This window comes from Argopecten irradians, chromosome 12, assembly GCF_041381155.1.
Source record: "Argopecten irradians isolate NY chromosome 12, Ai_NY, whole genome shotgun sequence".
NCBI lineage: Eukaryota > Metazoa > Mollusca > Bivalvia > Pectinida > Pectinidae > Argopecten > Argopecten irradians.
In genome coordinates this window covers 18,934,739-18,958,131 of record NC_091145.1, presented here as the reverse complement: position 1 = coordinate 18,958,131, position 23,393 = coordinate 18,934,739, and the positions used below count along the sequence as shown (strand labels likewise).

Genomic DNA, 23,393 nt, shown 5'->3' with positions numbered 1-23,393 from the left:
TACGCATTCAATCACTGGCATACTATATCTTTGAACTTATACTTGCGAACTAAAGAGTATTCACAGCACACGTCAACATTTTATCACCCCATTTATTTATTTCCTCTCTTTACCGTTACCACAGTACTACCGGAAATCATAAATCCGGAAGCGAACTCTAATTTTGGAACCAACATTGAAACTTGAAACGGAAAAAATGGATGCATCCGACGAAGATGAAGATGTTTTGTTTGAAGTAAGTAAACTATGAAATTTTAATCTCGTATTTAGTTTAAAATAAATATTTATACAAGATCTTTTATCGCATGGTTTGCATGTGCATTAATACATTCTTGTACTATTTTTCTATATTTTCTATTGTGTATCTCTATATTCTGTAGTATTTGTCTATACATCATTATTTAGTGCTTTTCTATAGCGCATCTATCTGTTGACAGCTGGTAATTAGATGGAGAACACGCTGGACCCTTAATCCGTGAAGTAATTAATTATCCACGGCCGTGGCACTTATCGTCTGCGGGGCTCCCTCAATTTTATTGCCCCCCCTATTTGAGAGGTATTAATCGCCTCCCATCCCCATTATCTATAACAAATGGCTACATCGGTCTGGAAAATCTGCCAGTGTCCACATCTATATTACACACGGTCAACATTTACTTGTGGCTAATCGTTTTTCTAAGTGTTATGTTTTAGTGTTATTGTCAATTTTGGTAACCAGAGCCCACCGCTCCTGCAAAGGAGCGGGGTGCTCCTGCAGCGCTCCTGCGCTCCTGCAGGGCTCCTGCAGCACTCCTGCAGGGCTCCTGCATGTTTGGTATAAAAGGGGCACGAAACTGAAGCTCGGGGAGTTCAAGTGTTAGCTAGTTTGGATTATTGTTGAAGTGCACGTTTCTATGCTAGAGAGAGCGGAGTGGTTATCCTGTGAACTGTAACTGTACCCTGTAAATGCTATTGTTGCTGAATACACGTGGAACTTTATTACGGCGTTGAATTGTGTTTTACTCGACGACCCACACTATCTTAATCAAAACTCGGGTATTGTGGCGGGTGCCTGACGTTACCCTAGAAGGCATCTACCGAGGGCTGCGGGCTTGGAATACGTAATTATATAACTCCCGCAGTTTTTCGCTACAATTGGTGGCAGCGGTGGGATCAGCTCGCAGTTTTTCGCTACAATTGGTGGCAGCGGTGGGATTAGTCTGAGATTATTCGCGTCAATTTGTTATGGAACAGGATAAATCACCTCTAGTGGATTCAGGACTCGACGTATCGCCGTTAAGTCCGCGTGAAACCAGCACACCCAGATGTATGATGGCGGCTAGAACTCCCCTAAACAGGAGCCGTCAAGATGAAAGCTTCAACGTCCTTCACAGATCCGATTCAGAAAACGCGACAAGATTGTGCTGTTCGCTGTTGATGTGCACATTGTCCTTAATGATTGTGCAATCTGGATTAGCTATTTGGTTGATGTACTGGAACCATGATAACGTTCCCAGTTACATGCAACAATATACAAAGCTAGGAATGCCCTGTGGACTCTTTGTTTTATTCCTACTCATCATGACAGTGTGGAATACTTTTAAATTCAACAGGAGTAAGGACCATGCCAATGCAAGTGAGGCAAATGTGTGCCGAAATTGCAATAACTTTCCGTTCCAAAAACCACGTCAGTTTGAATACAAAGTACAAAGAACTTTCAGTGGAAAACGCACAGATATATGGCCAGAGTTCATCGATTATTTTGAAAACATTGCCGACCTTAATTTGTGGAACGAGGAAAAGAAAAGACGAGTGCTATTAACCACTCTACGCGGTCAGGCTTCAACATATGTATATGGTCTACAACCGTCATACAAAGGCAGCTATAATCATTTGCTGCGGAAAATGGACGAACGATTTGGATTCAAAGCCATGAAAGAAACCTATGTAAAAGAAGCCAGATTACGACGACGGAACAAAGGAGAGCCACTTAGAGATTTTGCCCAAGCCTTGGATGATTTGTACAGGCGTGCCTATCAGGACAAACCTGATTTAGCAAGAGAACATTCCCTTCAGGCATTTCTAAATAAGTGTGGTGATACTGAGGATTTTCGTCTCGCGGTAAAGAGAACGAAACCGAGGAACATTTCAGAGGCAGTGTCCAATGCTATTCATGAGGAATATTTACGCATTGGAGAACGAGAACTACAGAGAGAAAACATGTCAAATATGAGACGGGGTTTTCCGAAGTTTTGATGAAGAGACGAGAGATATATATGAACAATGTTCAAAGAAGAAACCGTGTGTGTAAGGGAAACACACATGATGGCATGTCTCATCAGAGTAATCGGAGCTCTGAAAAGAACCCGACAAGAGGCTATGATCGCCCAGGTCATGTAAGTGGACTAACTCAACATGACAATCGGGCAAACACGACTAAGGGGATAGGGGATAAACGGGTAACCGATTGTACCAGGGAAAATCTCCGAGCCTCTTGTCGGGAAACGGGATATAAACTCAGGTACAAAAGGTCGACCAGAACACCCCATAAACACCCAAGTCGTGAAAAAACTCGTAGTCAATGACAGGTCCGGATCCACTTCTTCCGACGAACGGAACCTGTGTCAGAAGCCATATAAGGCTCGGAACAACATTGGAAGAGGTGAACCAGAAGTGTCAACTACAGCCGATAGTGAGCAAGAGTATCGAAAGTCAATAGAAGAATTCACTTCAAATGGTTTGAAGTCATACAAAGGAGTTGACGAAGAAACTTATTCCGTGGGGATAAATGTAAAACCTATATCGGAGGATCCAGAGTCAGGAAGTGAAAGTGGCTATGAAACACTGACAAGCGTGAAACGAGAAATGAGGAAGAAACCATACAAATGTAAATTTACCCACGCGATTAAAAGCGAAAAGGGACTGAAACGATAAATTCACTTTCACAATTTAAGAAACGCAGAAGACGCAGAGCAGTTATAACGACTTTAAAAAAATGTATTATTACTGAAGCTGAACTGTGACATTCCTGTGGATTATTACTAAAGCTGAACTGTAACATTCCTGTGGATTATTACGAAAGCTGAACTGTGACATTCCTGTGGATTATTACTAAAGCTGAACTGTGACATTCTTTTGGATTATTACTAAAGCTGAACTGTGAAATTCCTATGAATTATTACTGAAGCTGAACTGTGACATTCTTTTGGATTAATCGAAAGATAGAATTGTGACATTCATTTTGGATTACATATTAACGCGGAACTGTAAATTCTATTTGGATTATTATAATAGTAAGGCAGTGACATTTATTTTGATCAATTTTAATACTAAACGTTTTGAACGTCCTCGTCAGATTACGTTGCCTCCATTATAATTATGCATGTATGATATATAATTATGTGACTGAAAGTGTGTGAGTATCGTAATGTCATCATTCGAAATTTTGTGCTAGGAATTTCTTAGAATTTAAGCTTTGGATTGATTATGTAAAATTGAACTTCCGGTCGTTGAGTTACTATTTGTTTCACGAGTTACTATTTGTTTCATGAGTTACTATTTGTTTCACGAGTTTGTTTTATGAGTTGTTACAAGTTAAGTTGATAACTCCCGATTATTCAGGCCGATTAATTAGATGATCATGAGTTAACATTGTTAACGTAGACGGGTAATTCCAGTATAGTATTGGTATTGCTACAGTAGTATACATGGAACTAATGATTGTAGTTAACATTTGATTTTACTGGTATCAGTAATATCCAAGTGTAATGTTAGTTTAGTAGGGACAAGGTAGGTAATGTCTCCGTAGTTTTTGGGAGATCGATGATTATCATGCTTGATAGATGTGAGATGTTGTTAGATGCTATTTAGATGTAGTTTAGTTTTGGTATGTGATGTAAATAATGTTTTCTTTTTGTATTCATGCTCATAATCACGTTAACGTCTTTATAGGGATAAGGAGTTTTAAGACGGCAAGCGTTTAGCTGAACAGTGGAAGTTCAGTGTTTCAAAGGAGGGGGAAGTGTACTATTTTTCTATATTTTCTATTGTGTATCTCTATATTCTGTAGTATTTGTCTATACATCATTATTTAGTGCTTTTCTATAGCGCATCTATCTGTTGACAGCTGGTAATTAGATGGAGAACACGCTGGACCCTTAATCCGTGAAGTAATTAATTATCCACGGCCGTGGCACTTATCGTCTGCGGGGCTCCCTCAATTTTATTGCCCCCCCCCCCCCCCCCCTATTTGAGAGGTATTAATCGCCTCCCATCCCCATTATCTATAACAAATGGCTACATCGGTCTGGAAAATCTGCCAGTGTCCACATCTATATTACACACGGTCAACATTTACTTGTGGCTAATCGTTTTTCTAAGTGTTATGTTTTAGTGTTATTGTCAATTTTGGTAACCAGAGCCCACCGCTCCTGCAAAGGAGCGGGGTGCTCCTGCAGCGCTCCTGCGCTCCTGCAGGCTCCTGCAGGGCTCCTGCAGCGCTCCTGCAGGGCTCCTGCATGTTTGGTATAAAAGGGGCACGAAACTGAAGCTCGGGGAGTTCAAGTGTTAGCTAGTTTGGATTATTGTTGAAGTGCACGTTTCTATGCTAGAGAGAGCGGAGTGGTTATCCTGTGAACTGTAACTGTATCCTGTAAATGCTATTGTTGCTGAATACACGTGGAACTTTATTACGGCGTTGAATTGTGTTTTACTCGACGACCCACTCTATCTTAATCAAAACTCGGGTATTGTGGCGGGTGCCTGACGTTACCCTAGAAGGCATCTACCGAGGGCTGCGGGCTTGGAATACGTAATTATATAACTCCCGCAGTTTTTCGCTACAATTGGTGGCAGCGGTGGGATCAGCTCGCAGTTTTTCGCTACAATTGGTGGCAGCGGTGGGATTAGTCTGAGATTATTCGCGTCAATTTGTTATGGAACAGGATAAATCACCTCTAGTGGATTCAGGACTCGACGTATCGCCGTTAAGTCCGCGTGAAACCAGCACACCCAGATGTATGATGGCGGCTAGAACTCCCCTAAACAGGAGCCGTCAAGATGAAAGCTTCAACGTCCTTCACAGATCCGATTCAGAAAACGCGACAAGATTGTGCTGTTCGCTGTTGATGTGCACATTGTCCTTAATGATTGTGCAATCTGGATTAGCTATTTGGTTGATGTACTGGAACCATGATAACGTTCCCAGTTACATGCAACAATATACAAAGCTAGGAATGCCCTGTGGACTCTTTGTTTTATTCCTACTCATCATGACAGTGTGGAATACTTTTAAATTCAACAGGAGTAAGGACCATGCCAATGCAAGTGAGGCAAATGTGTGCTGAAATTGCAATAACTTTCCGTTCCAAAAACCACGTCAGTTTGAATACAAAGTACAAAGAACTTTCAGTGGAAAACGCACATATATATGGCCAGAGTTCATCGATTATTTTGAAAACATTGCCGACCTTAATTTGTGGAACGAGGAAAAGAAAAGACGAGTGCTATTAACCACTCTACGCGGTCAGGCTTCAACATATGTATATGGTCTACAACCGTCATACAAAGGCAGCTATAATCATTTGCTGCGGAAAATGGACGAACGATTTGGATTCAAAGCCATGAAAGAAACCTATGTAAAAGAAGCCAGATTACGACGACGGAACAAAGGAGAGCCACTTAGAGATTTTGCCCAAGCCTTGGATGATTTGTACAGGCGTGCCTATCAGGACAAACCTGATTTAGCAAGAGAACATTCCCTTCAGGCATTTCTAAATAAGTGTGGTGATACTGAGGATTTTCGTCTCGCGGTAAAGAGAACGAAACCGAGGAACATTTCAGAGGCAGTGTCCAATGCTATTCATGAGGAATATTTACGCATTGGAGAACGAGAACTACAGAGAGAAAACATGTCAAATATGAGACGGGGTTTTCGAAGTTTTGATGAAGAGACGAGATATATGAACAATGTTCAAAGAAGAAACCGTGTGTGTAAGGGAAACACACATGATGGCATGTCTCATCAGAGTAATCGGAGCTCTGAAAAGAACCCGACAAGAGGCTATGATCGCCCAGGTCATGTAAGTGGACTAACTCAACATGACAATCGGGCAAACACGACTAAGGGGATAGGGGATAAACGGGTAACCGATTGTACCAGGGAAAATCTCCGAGCCTCTTGTCGGGAAACGGGATATAAACTCAGGTACAAAAGGTCGACCAGAACACCCCATAAACACCCAAGTCGTGAAAAACTCGTAGTCAATGACAGGTCCGGATCCACTTCTTCCGACGAACGGAACCTGTGTCAGAAGCCATATAAGGCTCGGAACAACATTGGAAGAGGTGAACCAGAAGTGTCAACTACAGCCGATAGTGAGCAAGAGTATCGAAAGTCAATAGAAGAATTCACTTCAAATGGTTTGAAGTCATACAAAGGAGTTGACGAAGAAACTTATTCCGTGGGGATAAATGTAAAACCTATATCGGAGGATCCAGAGTCAGGAAGTGAAAGTGGCTATGAAACACTGACAAGCGTGAAACGAGAAATGAGGAAGAAACCATACAAATGTAAATTTACCCACGCGATTAAAAGCGAAAAGGGACTGAAACGATAAATTCACTTTCACAATTTAAGAAACGCAGAAGACGCAGAGCAGTTATAACGACTTTAAAAAAATGTATTATTACTGAAGCTGAACTGTGACATTCCTGTGGATTATTACTAAAGCTGAACTGTGACATTCCTGTGGATTATTACTAAAGCTGAACTGTGAAATTCCTATGAATTATTACTGAAGCTGAACTGTGACATTCTTTTGGATTAATCGAAAGATAGAATTGTGACATTCATTTTGGATTACATATTAACGCGGAACTGTAAATTCTATTTCGATTATTATAATAGTAAGGCAGTGACATTTATTTTGATCAATTTTAATACTAAACGTTTTGAACGTCCTCGTCAGATTACGTTGCCTCCATTATAATTATGCATGTATGATATATAATTATGTGACTGAAAGTGTGTGAGTATCGTAATGTCATCATTCGAAATTTTGTGCTAGGAATTTCTTAGAATTTAAGCTTTGGATTGATTATGTAAAATTGAACTTCCGGTCGTTGAGTTACTATTTGTTTCACGAGTTACTATTTGTTTCATGAGTTACTATTTGTTTCATGAGTTACTATTTGTTTCACGAGTTTGTTTTATGAGTTGTTACAAGTTAAGTTGATAACTCCCGATTATTCAGGCCGATTAATTAGATGATCATGAGTTAACATTGTTAACGTAGACGGGTAATTCCAGTATAGTATTGGTATTGCTACAGTAGTATACATGGAACTAATGATTGTAGTTAACATTTGATTTTACTGGTATCAGTAATATCCAAGTGTAATGTTAGTTTAGTAGGGACAAGGTAATGTCTCCGTAGTTTTTGGGAGATCGATGATTATCATGCTTGATAGATGTGAGATGTTGTTAGATGCTATTTAGATGTAGTTTAGTTTTGGTATGTGATGTAAATAATGTTTTCTTTTTGTATTCATGCTCATAATCACGTTAACGTCTTTATAGGGATAAGGAGTTTTAAGACGGCAAGCGTTTAGCTGAACAGTGGAAGTTCAGTGTTTCAAAGGAGGGGGAAGTGTACTATTTTTCTATATTTTCTATTGTGTATCTCTATATTCTGTAGTATTTGTCTATACATCATTATTTAGTGCTTTTCTATAGCGCATCTATCTGTTGACAGCTGGTAATTAGATGGAGAACACGCTGGACCCTTAATCCGTGAAGTAATTAATTATCCACGGCCGTGGCACTTATCGTCTGCGGGGCTCCCTCAATTTTATTGCCCCCCTATTTGAGAGGTATTAATCGCCTCCCATCCCCATTATCTATAACAAATGGCTACATCGGTCTGGAAAATCTGCCAGTGTCCACATCTATATTACACACGGTCAACATTTACTTGTGGCTAATCGTTTTTCTAAGTGTTATGTTTTAGTGTTATTGTCAATTTTGGTAACCAGAGCCCACCGCTCCTGCAAAGGAGCGGGGTGCTCCTGCAGCGCTCCTGCGCTCCTGCAGGCTCCTGCAGGGCTCCTGCAGCGCTCCTGCAGGGCTCCTGCATGTTTGGTATAAAAGGGGCACGAAACTGAAGCTCGGGGAGCTCAGGTGTTAGCTGGTTTGAATGACGGAGTTCAGGTGTTAGCTGGTTTGAATGACGGAGTTCAGGTGTTAGCTGGTTTGAATGACGGAGTTCAAGTGTTAGCTGGTTTGAATAACGGAGTTCAGGTGTTAGCTGGGTTAAATGAAGGAGTTCATGTGTTTGCTGGTTTGGACTATTGTTTAAGTGCACGTTTCTTAGCTAGAGAGAGCGGAGTGGTTATCCTGTGAACTGTAACTGTACCCTGTAAATGCTATTGTTGCTGAATACACGTGGAACTTTATTACGGCGTTGAATTGTGTTTTACTCGACGACCCACTCTATCTTAATCAAAACTCGGGTATTGTGGCGGGTGCCTGACGTTACCCTAGAAGGCATCTACCGAGGGCTGCGGGCTTGGAATACGTAAATATATAACTACCGCAGTTTTTCGCTACATTCTCATAATAAATGATAATCGTGAACTTACTGGCTATTTTCAGCACTCTCCTCTGTACTGTACGAAGCCTAAAAGATGCTGGTTTGAAAGATACAGATTTGCACGTGTATAGTAAGGAAGAAACTCCAATTAAATCGCATAGGAAAGCACACACAGAGGTAAAATTAAAGTCTTCCGCTCGACCTACATAGTAACAGTAGTAGACTGGGTACCGTTTCACAACTTGCGTAAGTCATATTTACGAATTACTAAGCATTTCACAAAACTTCATAACTTACGAACGTTCGTTAGTTACGTCAAAAATCTTGCGTAACTTTACGCCAACTCTACCCTGTCGTAACTTCTATGCATTTTCAAGTCGGTGTTGGAAAACTCGTCATATCTCCTTCATTTGTTGATCTATCACAATACTATTTACACGTTGTAAAACTACAGATAGAAACGGAGAACTTTTGTTCTAAGAAAAATTTCATTTGGCAATGACCACTTTCTCTTTCAGTGAGTTAAAAAATCGTGCCAAATTAGTCTTGCTACATTCATACACGACCTCGCAAACAATAATAACAGCAACAAACCGACAGACATTATTATCATGGACTTTGCCAAAGCCTTTGACAAAGTCCCACACAAACCCCTACAATACAAATTAAAATACTACGGCATAACAGGCAACACACACAAATGGTATTTATGAATTATGATTAGGTATCAAACCTCTCTCTAACGAATTCCTGGTATTCTGAGAACAAAGTTACAATATACTTACTTTTATATTGCAGGTGCAATTTGCATAAAGTTGGATCAAGCTAGCCCGCAATAACTCAAGTTTTAGTTTGGTCGACCTATTCGTACTTCCGGTTTGCTTATCGGATATTCTTGTCTGATATAGCGTTATAATCGAAGTGGAGATGTAAAAGGTAAACAAATAATATTACTTGAAAAATGATATTTTGGTTATTTTTATTATGTAGCTGAATAGCAAACACTTCACTTTACATTATGCAAGCCAGATTTACTTTATTTCATTGAGACTAATTGATCCTATTTCGAATTTTCGTGAAATGCAACTTCTCTGTTCTCATAAAGTCTTTAAAGATACTTTTAAATTATTACCACATTTCTGTTTATTTTCAAAGAATATTATCATTTTGACTAACTTCTGCAGTGGAATGGACAATGGCACAGTCTACATTGTACATATATGTATATATACTTGGAGGATGGACACAAAATAGATAGGGTAAAGCAGAGATTTAAATAGTAATTATATTTAAATCTCTGGGTAAAGTGAAGATAATTCCATGATTAATTAATCTAAAATTTACTTAAGAATATATTTAAATAATTATATTTAAATCTCTGAGAATATAGAAGTAAAGGTTTTATAAATTTTGATGAATTCATCAGATTTATGCCGTTACTTTTACATAAAATAATTTTAAATACATACTTTAGATTTAAATGCACCATGGTTACATGTACATGTATTTATAAATATCTTAATCACTTATTCACTTGTTATATTATTAATATTAAGATTTGTACTGTATACAGTATATCATTTATTGAGTAAATTTATAATGATCCCTCCTTTTTGATAGACTGATCCTGTCATGGTTAGCAGTGTAGCCAGAAGTGATGTGTGGCAATTAACAGTGGAGACAGTATCAGTGGTGGTAATGAAAATCAGGTTTGGTGCGATATATCGAAACGTGTACAGTTGAATTTTATTGTAACTTTCCTGTCTTTTCACAAATCTTCCATATCAATATATATACATTTGTATTTATGAAAAGAAAGAGAAAGGTGACCTTTAAAGAAAACAACTGACTTATCTTTAGGTTTTATGCATATATGTAATAATTTAATTTGTATCAATATATTTACATATCATTGTATATGGATAAGAGAATAATTAGTTAATTAGAGTCAGTGAAAATTTTAGTGAATAGCATATGCCTCAATTATGTTTGGAGTAAAATTTAAAGGAATTAATAATACTAGCAATATTTATTTTCTTAATACTTGTAGAAAAAGTTTTAATAATTAAAATCAACAGATTTTTATCAATTAAAATTACATAAATCTTTATTAAAGATCGAGTTAAACACAAGGACACAGAAATGTTTTCAAGGAAGATGGAACTTCTCATCAATGGTACAAGAGGAGGAACTCCAGTAAGTGCTCAGGTTCATTTCTCTTGCAGAAAACATACAACTTAATTTAAGATAGCTACCTACCCAAATGTACCCCTAGGCAATACAAACTAGAAAACATATGGTATAGGGTGTAACACCTCCTAGTATAGGGGTCAGGGGTCAACATGATTTTTATCCTCTTTTTCTATAGTGTTATTGAGTGGTAGATTTTCCAAGTTTTATAAAAAGAAAACGTCTGACTTAATTTAAGATAGCTACCTACTCAAATGTACCCCTAGGCAATACAAACTAGAAGACATATGGTATAGGGTGTAACACCTCCTAGTATAGGGGTCAGGGGTCAACATGATTTTTATCCTCTTTTTCTATAGTGTTATTGAGTGGTAGATTTTCTAAGTTTTATAAAAAGAAAACGTCTGACTTAATTTAAGATAGCTACCTACTCAAATGTACCCCTAGGCAATACAAACTAGAAGACATATGGTATAGGGTGTAACACCTCCTAGTATAGGGGTCAGGGGTCAACATGATTTTTTATCCTCTTTTTCTATATAGTGTTATTGAGTGGTAGATTTTCTAAGTTTTATAACAAGAAAACGTCTGACTTAATTTAAGATAGCTACCTACTCAAATGTACCCCTAGGCAATACAAACTAGAAGACATATGGTATAGGGTGTAACACCTCCTAGTATAGGGGTCAGGGGTCAACATGATTTTTATCCTCTTTTTCTATATAGTCTTATTGAGTGGTAGATTTTCTAAGTTTTATAAAAAGAAAACGTCTGACTTAATTTAAGATAGCTACCTACTCAAATGTACCCCTAGGCAATACAAACTAGAAGACATATGGTATAGGGTGTAACACCTCCTAGTATAGGGGTCAGGGGTCAACATGATTTTTATCCTCTTTTTCTATATGGTCTTATTGAGTGGTAGATTTTCTAAGTTTTATAACAAGAAAACGTCTGACTTAATTTAAGATAGCTACCTACTCAAATGTACCCCTAGGCAATACAAACTAGAAGACATATGGTATAGGGTGTAACACCTCCTAGTATAGGGGTCAGGGGTCAACATGATTTTTATCCTCTTTTTCTATATGGTCTTATTGAGTGGTAGATTTTCTAAGTTTTATAAACAAGAAAACGTCTGACTTAATTTAAGATAGCTACCTACTCAAATGTACCCCTAGGCAATACAAACTAGAAGACATATGGTATAGGGTGTAACACCTCCTAGTATAGGGGTCAGGGGTCAACATGATTTTTATCCTCTTTTTCTATAGTCTTATTGAGTGGTAGATTTTCTAAGTTTTATAAAAAGAAAACGTCTGACTTAATTTAAGATAGCTACCTACTCAAATGTACCCCTAGGCAATACAAACTAGAAGACATATGGTATAGGGTGTAACACCTCCTAGTATAGGGGTCAGGGGTCAACATGATTTTTATCCTCTTTTTCTATAGTGTTATTGAGTGGTAGATTTTCTAAGTTTTATAACAAGAAAACGTCTGACTTAATTTAAGATAGCTACCTACTCAAATGTACCCCTAGGCAATACAAACTAGAAGACATATGGTATAGGGTGTAACACCTCCTAGTATAGGGGTCAGGGGTCAACATGATTTTTATCCTCTTTTTCTATATGTCTTATTGAGTGGTAGATTTTCTAAGTTTTATAAAAGAAAACGTTGACTTAATTTAAGATAGCTACCTACTCAAATGTACCCCTAGGCAATACAAACTAGAAGACATATGGTATAGGGTGTAACACCTCCTAGTATAGGGGTCAGGGGTCAACATGATTTTTATCCTCTTTTTCTATATAGTCTTATTGAGTGGTAGATTTTCTAAGTTTTATAAAAAGAAAACGTCTGACTTAATTTAAGATAGCTACCTACTCAAATGTACCCCTAGGCAATACAAACTAGAAGACATATGGTATAGGGTGTAACACCTCCTAGTATAGGGGTCAGGGGTCAACATGATTTTTATCCTCTTTTTCTATAGTGTTATTGAGTGGTAGATTTTCTAAGTTTTATAAAAAGAAAACGTCTGACTTAATTTAAGATAGCTACCTACTCAAATGTACCCCTAGGCAATACAAACTAGAAGACATATGGTATAGGGTGTAACACCTCCTAGTATAGGGGTCAGGGGTCAACATGATTTTTATCCTCTTTTTCTATATAGTCTTATTGAAGTGGTAGATTTTCTAAGTTTTATAAAAAGAAAACGTCTGACTTAATTTAAGATAGCTACCTACTCAAATGTACCCCTAGGCAATACAAACTAGAAGACATATGGTATAGGGTGTAACACCTCCTAGTATAGGGGTCAGGGGTCAACATGATTTTTATCCTCTTTTTCTATATAGTCTTATTGAGTGGTAGATTTTCCAAGTTTTATAACAAGAAAACGTCTGACTTAATTTAAGATAGCTACCTACTCAAATGTACCCCTAGGCAATACAAACTAGAAGACATATGGTATAGGGTGTAACACCTCCTAGTATAGGGGTCAGGGGTCAACATGATTTTTATCCTCTTTTTCTATATAGTCTTATTGAGTGGTAGATTTTCTAAGTTTTATAACAAGAAAACGTCTGACTTAATTTAAGATAGCTACCTACTCAAATGTACCCCTAGGCAATACAAACTAGAAGACATATGGTATAGGGTGTAACACCTCCTAGTATAGAGGTCAGGGGTCAACATGATTTTTATCCTCTTTTTCTATATGGTCTTATTGAGTGGTAGATTTTCTAAGTTTTATAAAAAGAAAACGTCTGACTTAATTTAAGATAGCTACCTACCCAAATGTACCCCTAGGCAAGACAAACTAGAAGACATATGGTATAGGGTGTAACACCTCCTAGTATAGAGGTCAGGGGTCAACATGATTTTTATCCTCTTTTTCTATATGGTCTTATTGAGTGGTAGATTTTCTAAGTTTTATAAAAAGAAAACGTCTGACTTAATTTAAGATAGCTACCTACCCAAATGTACCCCTAGGCAAGACAAACTAGAAGACATATGGTATAGGGTGTAACACCTCCTAGTATAGAGGTCAGGGGTCAACATGATTTTTATCCTCTTTTTCTATATGGTCTTATTGAGTGGTAGATTTTCTAAGTTTTATATAAAAGAAAACGTCTGACTTAATTTAAGATAGCTACCTACCCAAATGTACCCCTAGGCAATACAAACTAGAAGACATATGGTATAGGGTGTAACACCTCCTAGTATAGGGGTCAGGGGTCAACATGATTTTTATCCTCTTTTTCTATATGGTCTTATTGAGTGGTAGATTTTCTAAGTTTTATAAAAAGAAAACGTCTGACTTAATTTAAGATAGCTACCTACCCAAATGTACCCCTAGGCAACACAAACTAGAAAACATATGGTATAGGGTGTAACACCTCCTAGTATAGAGGTCAGGGGTCAACATGATTTTTATCCTCTTTTTCTATATGGTCTTATTGAGTGGTAGATTTTCTAAGTTTTATAAAAAGAAAACGTCTGACTTAATTTAAGATAGCTACCTACCCAAATGTACCCCTAGGCAATACAAACTAGAAGACATATGGTATAGGGTGTAACACCTCCTAGTATAGAGGTCAGGGGTCAACATGATTTTTATCCTCTTTTTCTATATGGTCTTATTGAGTGGTAGATTTTCTAAGTTTTATAAAAAGAAAACGTCTGACTTAATTTAAGATAGCTACCTACCCAAATGTACCCCTAGGCAATACAAACTAGAAGACATATGGTATAGGGTGTAACACCTCCTAGTATAGAGGTCAGGGGTCAACATGATTTTTATCCTCTTTTTCTATATGGTCTTATTGAGTGGTAGATTTTCTAAGTTTTATAAAAAGAAAACGTCTGACTTAATTTAAGATAGCTACCTACCCAAATGTACCCCTAGGCAATACAAACTAGAAGACATATGGTATAGGGTGTAACACCTCCTAGTATAGGGGTCAGGGGTCAACATGATTTTTATCCTCTTTTTCTATATAGTCTTATTGAGTGGTAGATTTTCTAAGTTTTATAAAAAGAAAACGTCTGACTTAATTTAAGATAGCTACCTACCCAAATGTACCCCTAGGCAATACAAACTAGAAGACATATGGTATAGGGTGTAACACCTCCTAGTATAGGGGTCAGGGGTCAACATGATTTTTATCCTCTTTTTCTATATAGTCTTATTGAGTGGTAGATTTTCTAAGTTTTATAAAAAGAAAACGTCTGACTTAATTTAAGATAGCTACCTACTCAAATGTACCCCTAGGCAATACAAACTAGAAGACATATGGTATAGGGTGTAACACCTCCTAGTATAGGGGTCAGGGGTCAACATGATTTTTATCCTCTTTTTCTATATAGTCTTATTGAGTGGTAGATTTTCTAAGTTTTATAACAAGAAAACGTCTGACTTAATTTAAGATAGCTACCTACTCAAATGTACCCCTAGGCAATACAAACTAGAAGACATATGGTATAGGGTGTAACACCTCCTAGTATAGGGGTCAGGGGTCAACATGATTTTTATCCTCTTTTTCTATATAGTCTTATTGAGTGGTAGATTTTCCAAGTTTTATAACAAGAAAACGTCTGACTTAATTTAAGATAGCTACCTACTCAAATGTACCCCTAGGCAATACAAACTAGAAGACATATGGTATAGGGTGTAACACCTCCTAGTATAGGGGTCAGGGGTCAACATGATTTTTATCCTCTTTTTCTATATAGCTTATTGAGTGGTAGATTCACTCACACGTCATACTACTCAGATACTACCACTCACTCACTCCCCTACTCACACACTCTCACTCACTCACTCACTCACTACTCACTCACTCACTCACTCATACTCACTCACACTCACTCACTCACTCCTACTACTACTCACTCACTCTCTCACTCACTCACCACTCACTCACTCACTCACTCACTCACTCATCACTCACTCACTCACTACATCACTCACTCACTCACTCACTCACTCCCACTCACTCACTCACTCACTCACTCACTCACTCACTCACTCACTCACTCACTCACTCACTCACTCACTCACTCACTCACTCACTCACTCACTCACTCACTCACTCACTCACTCACTCACTCACTCACTCACTCACTCACACTCACTCACTCACTCACTCACTCACTCACTCACTCACTCACTCACTCACTCACTCACCACTCACTCACCTCACTCACTCACTCACTCACTCACTCACTCACTCACTCACTCACTCACTCACTCACTCACTCACTCACTCACTCACTCACTCACTCACTCACTCACTCACTCACTCACTCACTCACTCACTCACTCACACACTCACTCACTCACTCACTCACTCACTCACTCACTCACTCACTCACTCACTCACTCACTCACTCACTCACTCACTCACTCACTCACTCACTCACTCACTCACTCACTCACTCACTCACTCACTCACTCACTCACCACACTCACTCACTCACTCACTCACTCACTCACACTCACTCACTCACTCACTCACTCACTCACTCACTCACTCACTCACTCACTCACTCACTCACTCACTCACTCACTCACTCACTCACTCACTCACTCACTCACTCACTCACTCACTCACTCACTCACTCACTCACTCACTCACTCACTCACTCACTCACTCACTCACTCACTCACTCACTCACTCACTCACTCACTCACTCACTCACTCACTCACTCACTCACTCACTCACTCACTCACTCACTCACTCACTCACTCACTCACTCACTCACTCACTCACTCACTCACTCACTCACTCACTCACTCACTCACTCACTCACTCACTCACTCACTCACTCACTCACTCACTCACTCACTCACTCACTCACTCACTCACTCACTCACTCACTCACTCACTCACTCACTCACTCACTCACTCACTCACTCACTCACTCACTCACTCACTCACTCACTTCACTCACTCACTCACTCACTCACTCACTCACTCACTCACTCACTCACTCACTCACTCACTCACTCACTCACTCACTCACTCACTCACTCACTCACTCACTCACTCACTCACTCACCTCACTCACTCACTCACTCACTCACTCACTCACTCACTCACTCACTCACTCACTCACTCACTCACTCACTCACTCACTCACTCACTCACTCACTCACTCACATCACTCACTCACTCACTCACTCACTCACTCACACTCACTCACTCACTCACTCACTCACTCACTCACTCACTCACTCACTCACTCACTCACTCACTCACTCACTCACTCACTCACTCACTCACTCACTCACTCACTCACTCACTCACTCACTCACTCACTCACTCACTCACTCACTCACTCACTCACTCACTCACTCACTCACTCACTCACTCACTCACTCACTCACTCACTCACTCACTCACTCACTCACTCACTCACTCACTCACTCACTCACTCACTCACTCACTCACTCACTCACTCACTCACTCACTCACTCACTCACTCACTCACTCACTCACTCACTCACTCACGGTGAGGGAGGCAAGGAGTGAGGGAGAGGGAGGCAAGGAGTGAGGGAGAGGGAGACAAGGAGGGAGTTAGGGAGAGAATGTGGGAGAGGGGCAAGGAGTGATAGAGAGGGAGGCAAAGGAGAGAATGTGGGAATGTGGGAGAGGGAGGCAAGGAGTGATAGAGAGGGAGGCAAAGGAGAGAATGTGGGAGAGGGAGGCAAGGAGTGATAGAGAGGGAGGCAAGGAGGGAGTGAGGGAGAGGGAGGCAAGGAGTGAGGGAGAGGATGCAAGAGTGAGGGAGAGGGAGGCAAGGAGTGAGGTGAGGGAGACAAGGGAGGGGAGAGGGAGGGAGTAAGGGAGAGGGAGACAAGGGAGGGAGTTAGGGAGAGAATGTGGGAGAGGGAGGCAAGGAGTGATAGAGAGGGAGGCAAGGGAGATAATTTGGGAGAGTAAGTGAGAGGGAGGGAGTGAGGGAGAGGGAGGCAAGGAGTGAGGGAGAGGGAGGCAAGGAGTGAGGGAGAGGCAAGGGAGGGAGTGAGGGAGAGGGAGGCAAGGAGTGAGGGAGAGGGAGTGCAAGGAGTGAGGGAGTGAGTGTGGGAGACAAGGAGGGAGTTAGGGAGAGAATGTGGGAGAGGGAGGCAAGGAGTGATAGAGAGGGAGGCAAAGGAGGGAGTGAGGGAGAGGGAGGCAAGGAGTGAGGTGAGGGAGACAAGGAGGGAGAGGGAGGCAAGGAGTGAGGTGAGGGAGGGAGTGAGGGAGGGAGACAAGGGAGGGAGTTAGGGAGAGAATGTGGGAGAGGGAGGCAAGGAGTGATAGAGAGGGAGGCAAGGGAGAGAATTTGGGAGAGTAAGTGAGAGGGAGGGAGTGAGGGAGAGGGAGGCAAGGAGTGAGGGAGAGGGAGGCAAGGAGTGAGGGAGAGGGAGGCAAGGAGTGAGGGAGAGGGAGGCAAGGAGTGAGGGAGAGGGAGGCAAGGAGTGAGGTGAGGGAGACAAGGGAGGGAGACAAGGGAGGGAGTTAGGGAGAGAATGTGGGAGAGGGAGGCAAGGAGTGATAGAGAGGGAGGCAAGGGAGGGAGTGAGGGAGAGGGAGGCAAGGAGTGAGGGAGAGGGATGCAAGGAGTGAGGGAGAGGGAGGCAAGGAGTGAGGTGAGGGAGAGGGAGGGAGGAAAGGGAGGGAGACAAGGGAGGGAGTTAGGGAGAGAATGTGGGAGAGGGAGGCAAGGAGTGATAGAGAGAGGGAGGCAAGGGAGGGAGTGAGGGAGAGGGAGGCAAGGAGTGAGGGAGAGGGAGGCAAGGAGTGAGGGAGAGGGAGACAAGGGAGGGAGACAAGGGAGGGAGACAAGGGAGGGAGACAAGGGAGGGAGTTAGGGAGAGAATGTGGGAGAGGGAGGCAAGGAGTGATAGAGAGGGAGGCAAAGGAGGGAGTGAGGGAGAGAATGTGGGAGAGGGAGGCAAGGAGTGATAGAGAGGGAGGCAAGGGAGGGAGTGAGGGAGAGGGAGGAGGGAGAGGGAGGCAAGGAGTGAGGGAGAGGGATGCAAGGAGTGAGGGAGAGGGAGGCAAGGGATGGTGAGAGAGGGTAACAAGGTAGGAAGAGATGGGAACAAAGGAAGGGACACAATGGAAGGAGAGTGATACAAGGGAGAGAGAGACAATGGAGGGAGGGAGAGGGATGCACAAGTGAGGGAGAGGCAAGGGACGGGGGGAGAGGGATACAAGGGAGAGAGGGAGACAAGGGAGGGAGGGAGAAGGATGCACAGGTATGAGGGAGAGAGAGGCAAGGGGCTGAAGTGGGGGGAAAGGAAGTGAGGGAGGCAAGGGATGGTGAAAAAGGGTAACAAGGGAGGGAGAGGAAGATGAGGGAGTGGGAGACAAGGGAGTGAGCAAGTGGGAAACAAGGGAGAGGGACTGAATGAGAGGCAAACAAGGGAGAGGGAAGCAAGGAAATGAGGGAGAGGAAGGCAAGGGAGTGAGGGAGAGGGAGGCAAGGGAGGGAGAGGGAGAGGGAGAGATAAGGGAGAGGGAGTGGGAGGCAAGGAGTGAGGGAGATGGAGGCAAGGAGTGAGGTGAGGGAGACAAAGGAGGGAGACAAGGGAGGGAGTTAGGGAGAGAATGTGGGAGAGGGAGGCAAGGAGTGATAGAGAGGGAGGCAAGGGAGGGAGTGAGGGAGAGGGAGGCAAGGAGTGAGGGAGAGGGATGCAAGGAGTGAGGGAGAGGGAGGCAAGGAGTGAGGGAGAGGGAGGCAAGGGATGGTGAGAGAGGGTAACAAGGTAGGGAGAGATGGGAACAAAGGAAGGGACACAATGGAAGGAGAGGGATACAAGGGAGAGAGAGACAATGGAGGGAGGGAGAGGGATGCACAAGTGAGGGAGAGGCAAGGGACGGAGGGAGAGGGATACAAGGGAGAGAGGGAGACAAGGGAGGGAGGGAGAAGGATGCACAGGTATGAGGGAGAGAGAGGCAAGGGGCTGAAGTGGGGGGAAAGGAAGTGAGGGAGGCAAGGGATGGTGAAAAAGGGTAACAAGGGAGGGAGAGGAAGATGAGGGAGTGGGAGACAAGGGAGTGAGCAAGTGGGAAACAAGGGAGAGGGACTGAATGAGAGGCAAACAAGGGAGAGGGAAGCAAGGAAATGAGGGAGAGGAAGGCAAGGGAGTGAGGGAGAGGGAGGCAAGGGAGGGAGAGGGAGAGGGAGATAAGGGAGAGGGAGTGGGACAAAGGAAGGGAGAGAAGGGAAGGAGGGGGATAGAAGGGAGGGAGATTTAGGCAAACAAGGGATTGAGAGGAAAGGAAGGGAGTGAGGGAGAGGAAGGCACGGAGGGAGAGGGAGGCAAGGGAGTGAGGGAGAGGAAGGTAAGGTAGACGGAGGCAAGGGATGGAGTGAGGGAAGCAAAGGAAGGGAGAGGGAGACAAGTGAGGGAGGGAGAGGGATGCACAGGTTTGAGGAATAGAGAGACAAGGGAGGGAGGAAGAAGGATGCAAAGGACGAGGGAATAAGGAAAAGGGAGGCAATGGAGTGAGAGGAGGTACATTGATGCACCACCATGAGGAGGGAAGCACCACCAGTGAGATGAAACATAGGGAGAAAGGAGACGACAGAGTGAGAGGAGGGAGGGATTTAGTTAAAGAGACAGAGGTCATAAGGCACCACCTTGTCAAGAGGGAATTAATGGAGGAATATGAGTGAGATGAGAAAGAGTGGGGAGGGAGGTAGGTAGGGAGATGACCGGGATGGATGGAGAGAGCGGAGAGTTAGTGAGAAAGAGGGAGATAGAAAGAGGAAGGTATCACCACATCAAATGGGAGTAAGTGAGATGAGAAGGGAGTGAGTGAGTGAGTGAGTGAGTGAGTGAGTGAGTGAGTGAGTGAGTGAGTGAGTTAGTTAGTTAGTTAGTTAGTTACGTAGTAGTTAGTTAGTTAAAGGGAGGGAGCCACTTAACTACCATCCCATGGCTGTCTTTACTGAAGTCCTACTTTGTGTAAAAGCATCAAAATTCACATTCTTATAAAATCATATTTTGATAATTTCAGAAGGGAAACTGTCAAATTGTCCCGGAGTCTGATGTAATATGACCAGAATCAAGGGATAGGAAGAGGCTGATGGGAAGATTTTTCAGCATGATACTTCTTAGGAAGGCTTCCACCAACAGGAATTTAAACAACATCCAAGAGGAGGTCATTTGTCTGTGAACCAGTGTACTGCAAAAAGACTTGTCACAAGTGTCATATAAATTAACCAAGTAGAAGTGAAGTCTATATTGCAATACTTAGCATCTAAAACGTGACCATTTTGATGTAACTAATGTTGCCACTTGCCATAGAAACATCAACTGATCACTTTCAAAAATAGCTGTTCTATCTAACAGTAATACTAATTATGTGATGTTAGCAGACATTATTAATTTTGTCTGCAAAGCTCTGACATCTATACAAACCAGAGATTTAAAAAAAATCAGTGCAGGCAGTGTTGATTGTGTTGCTCCGTGGGTGAAGACTTATTTTGAACAATATTATCACACCAACAAAGGCAGAATTTGCATATACATGTTGAACATGATCCGTAGACTTTGTTTTGTGTAACATTTAACTGTTATGGATTCACAATCATAAGATTGTATCATAATCAGGTGACATATTATTGTGCCAGACTATAAAAATGTGGTATTATTCATACACACTATAATTACATGTGGTATGAATAATTTTGCACTTGAACATTATAGACTGTATAGATATTCATGATTACAGGTACATGTGTACAATGTATTGAGTTTAATATCATTTTTAGGAGAGGGCGTGTATAGGCATGTTGCCTGTTGCCCAATTCCGATTGTCTTTAACATCCGCAATAAAATATTCTAAAATGAAATATTATTTCTAATTTACAAAAAAAAAAAAAAAAAATTTCATCTATTGGAAAATCACATGCATCAATATTGTGTTTCTCACTTTTCGGCAAATTATTTTGAGCAATGAATATTTCCATTGGCTTATTATATATATATAAACTTTGGCCTTGAGTTGAGCAATTGACCCAGTGAAGAAGACTCTGGGTTCCGTCCTGTCCCTTTGCGGAGACACCATAGTAAAAATAAAAGTGGTAGTTTTTCCTCCTGCTTAGCATTCAGTTTAATGTAACTGGACAGTTATTTGGGTGTCTTCAGCAACATCCATACACACTGCAATTCGTTGCATACAGGGTAGGTCATCCTTTATCATTATTAAAGACCTTAGCTGTGAATAGGACCTTAAATCCAATCAATCAACCATTAAACAGACCTGTTAAAAATATTGTTTAGAATTATTACCTCCCTTTATTGAAATATTTTGGCAAATAAGTCATATTTACTGGGATCGGACTTGTATGCATCAGTCATATTTACTGGGATCAGACGTGTATGCTCTAAATGCTGTGAAATGCTGAAGGGTGTATTGGGGGCATTTTGGGTTAAATACATCTATTCTTCACATCCGATTGTGTCTCGTATCCTTTCAATTTGAAGGCAGAACTTTTCTTGTCTTTTATTTCAATCTAAAATGATATATATGCATGCAAACAAACGCGTGTACAAGTATATTTGATTATGTCATTGCTGTATTGTTAAAAAGTATACAAATGTATCTACACTTGTATTTAATTTTTTCTAATTATAACATTACCTTTTTTCTGAGGATGTGGATGTGGCATACTGGTGTAAGCTGCACTGTATATTTAGCTAGGCGATTTAGTGCCGTATGTACATGTATACTTAGCTAGATTGTGAGTTTTATTACTTATTATGTTATTATGTACATTATATGGTTTTTATATGTAAATAAAAAAAACCCGATAAAATCTATTTGCCTTAATTCATCTATACCATTGGAATATGATCTTAGGCTAGTACAGTGTATATATACACAAAGTTCTTGTCTCTGATCGGATCAAATTAATATGAAGGCCGTAATTATAATGTTTAGAACAATATACTTATAAAGCTAGTTCAATAGAATCAATACTGTATAACATCAAATGTTTTCCTGGTTGCTATGAAAACAGGAAAATGATGATAAAAATAGTCATTCATTTAAATCTCTGATTTCATGTAGTGTTTTGATGCAAAAAGTATATATAGTTAAATTGGTTATTTTTAAATGAAAAATGTTAGGTTTTACAGATTAAGTTATTTTATGTACAAAGACTGTACAGGTACACGTACAAGTACATGTACACTATACATACAGAATGTATATGACTATATGTACAATTGTATACAACATGTACAGTGTACATGTATAGTGTGCTTTGCTTTGACAGAATATATAACACTCACACGTTATTAAATATGAACATGTATTCATCATATCGTAACCAACTATTGCAATGCTTTGTCTATTATTGGGAAAGAAGACAATCAAGACAAGACCTACAATGCATGATGTGGTTACAACAGTATAGTACCGAGTATATATGCAGCACGATCTGACATGCCGACAGTGTGTCAGTCTATCAAAATACGTTTACGGAACATTGAATATATTACACATTAGTATTATTTACACTGTGTAGTCGTACAATACCATAATTTGCTTAAAAAATGATTTTTGCTGTGTATCTAAAACCTCAAATCTTCGCGGTGACATTAACTTCCG

At 40.7% G+C, this 23,393-nt stretch overlaps 1 protein-coding gene across 2 annotated transcripts in view; it reads left to right on the top strand.

Moving 5' to 3' along the window:
• The first annotated feature begins 56 nt into the window (after positions 1–56).
• The window catches only part of LOC138335926 (vezatin-like), a 77,688-nt gene continuing 54,351 nt past the window's right edge, over positions 57–23,393 (top strand). Inside the window, exons 1-2 of one of the 2 annotated variants that reach the window (XM_069285116.1) lie at positions 110–235; positions 8,633–8,747. In XM_069285116.1, the coding sequence (XP_069141217.1) occupies positions 201–235; positions 8,633–8,747 (150 nt within the window). In that variant the 5' untranslated portion in view covers positions 110–200. Of the gene's footprint in view, positions 236–8,632; positions 8,748–23,393 lie in introns of both variants that reach the window. The other variant, XM_069285118.1, reaches the window with a different exon arrangement.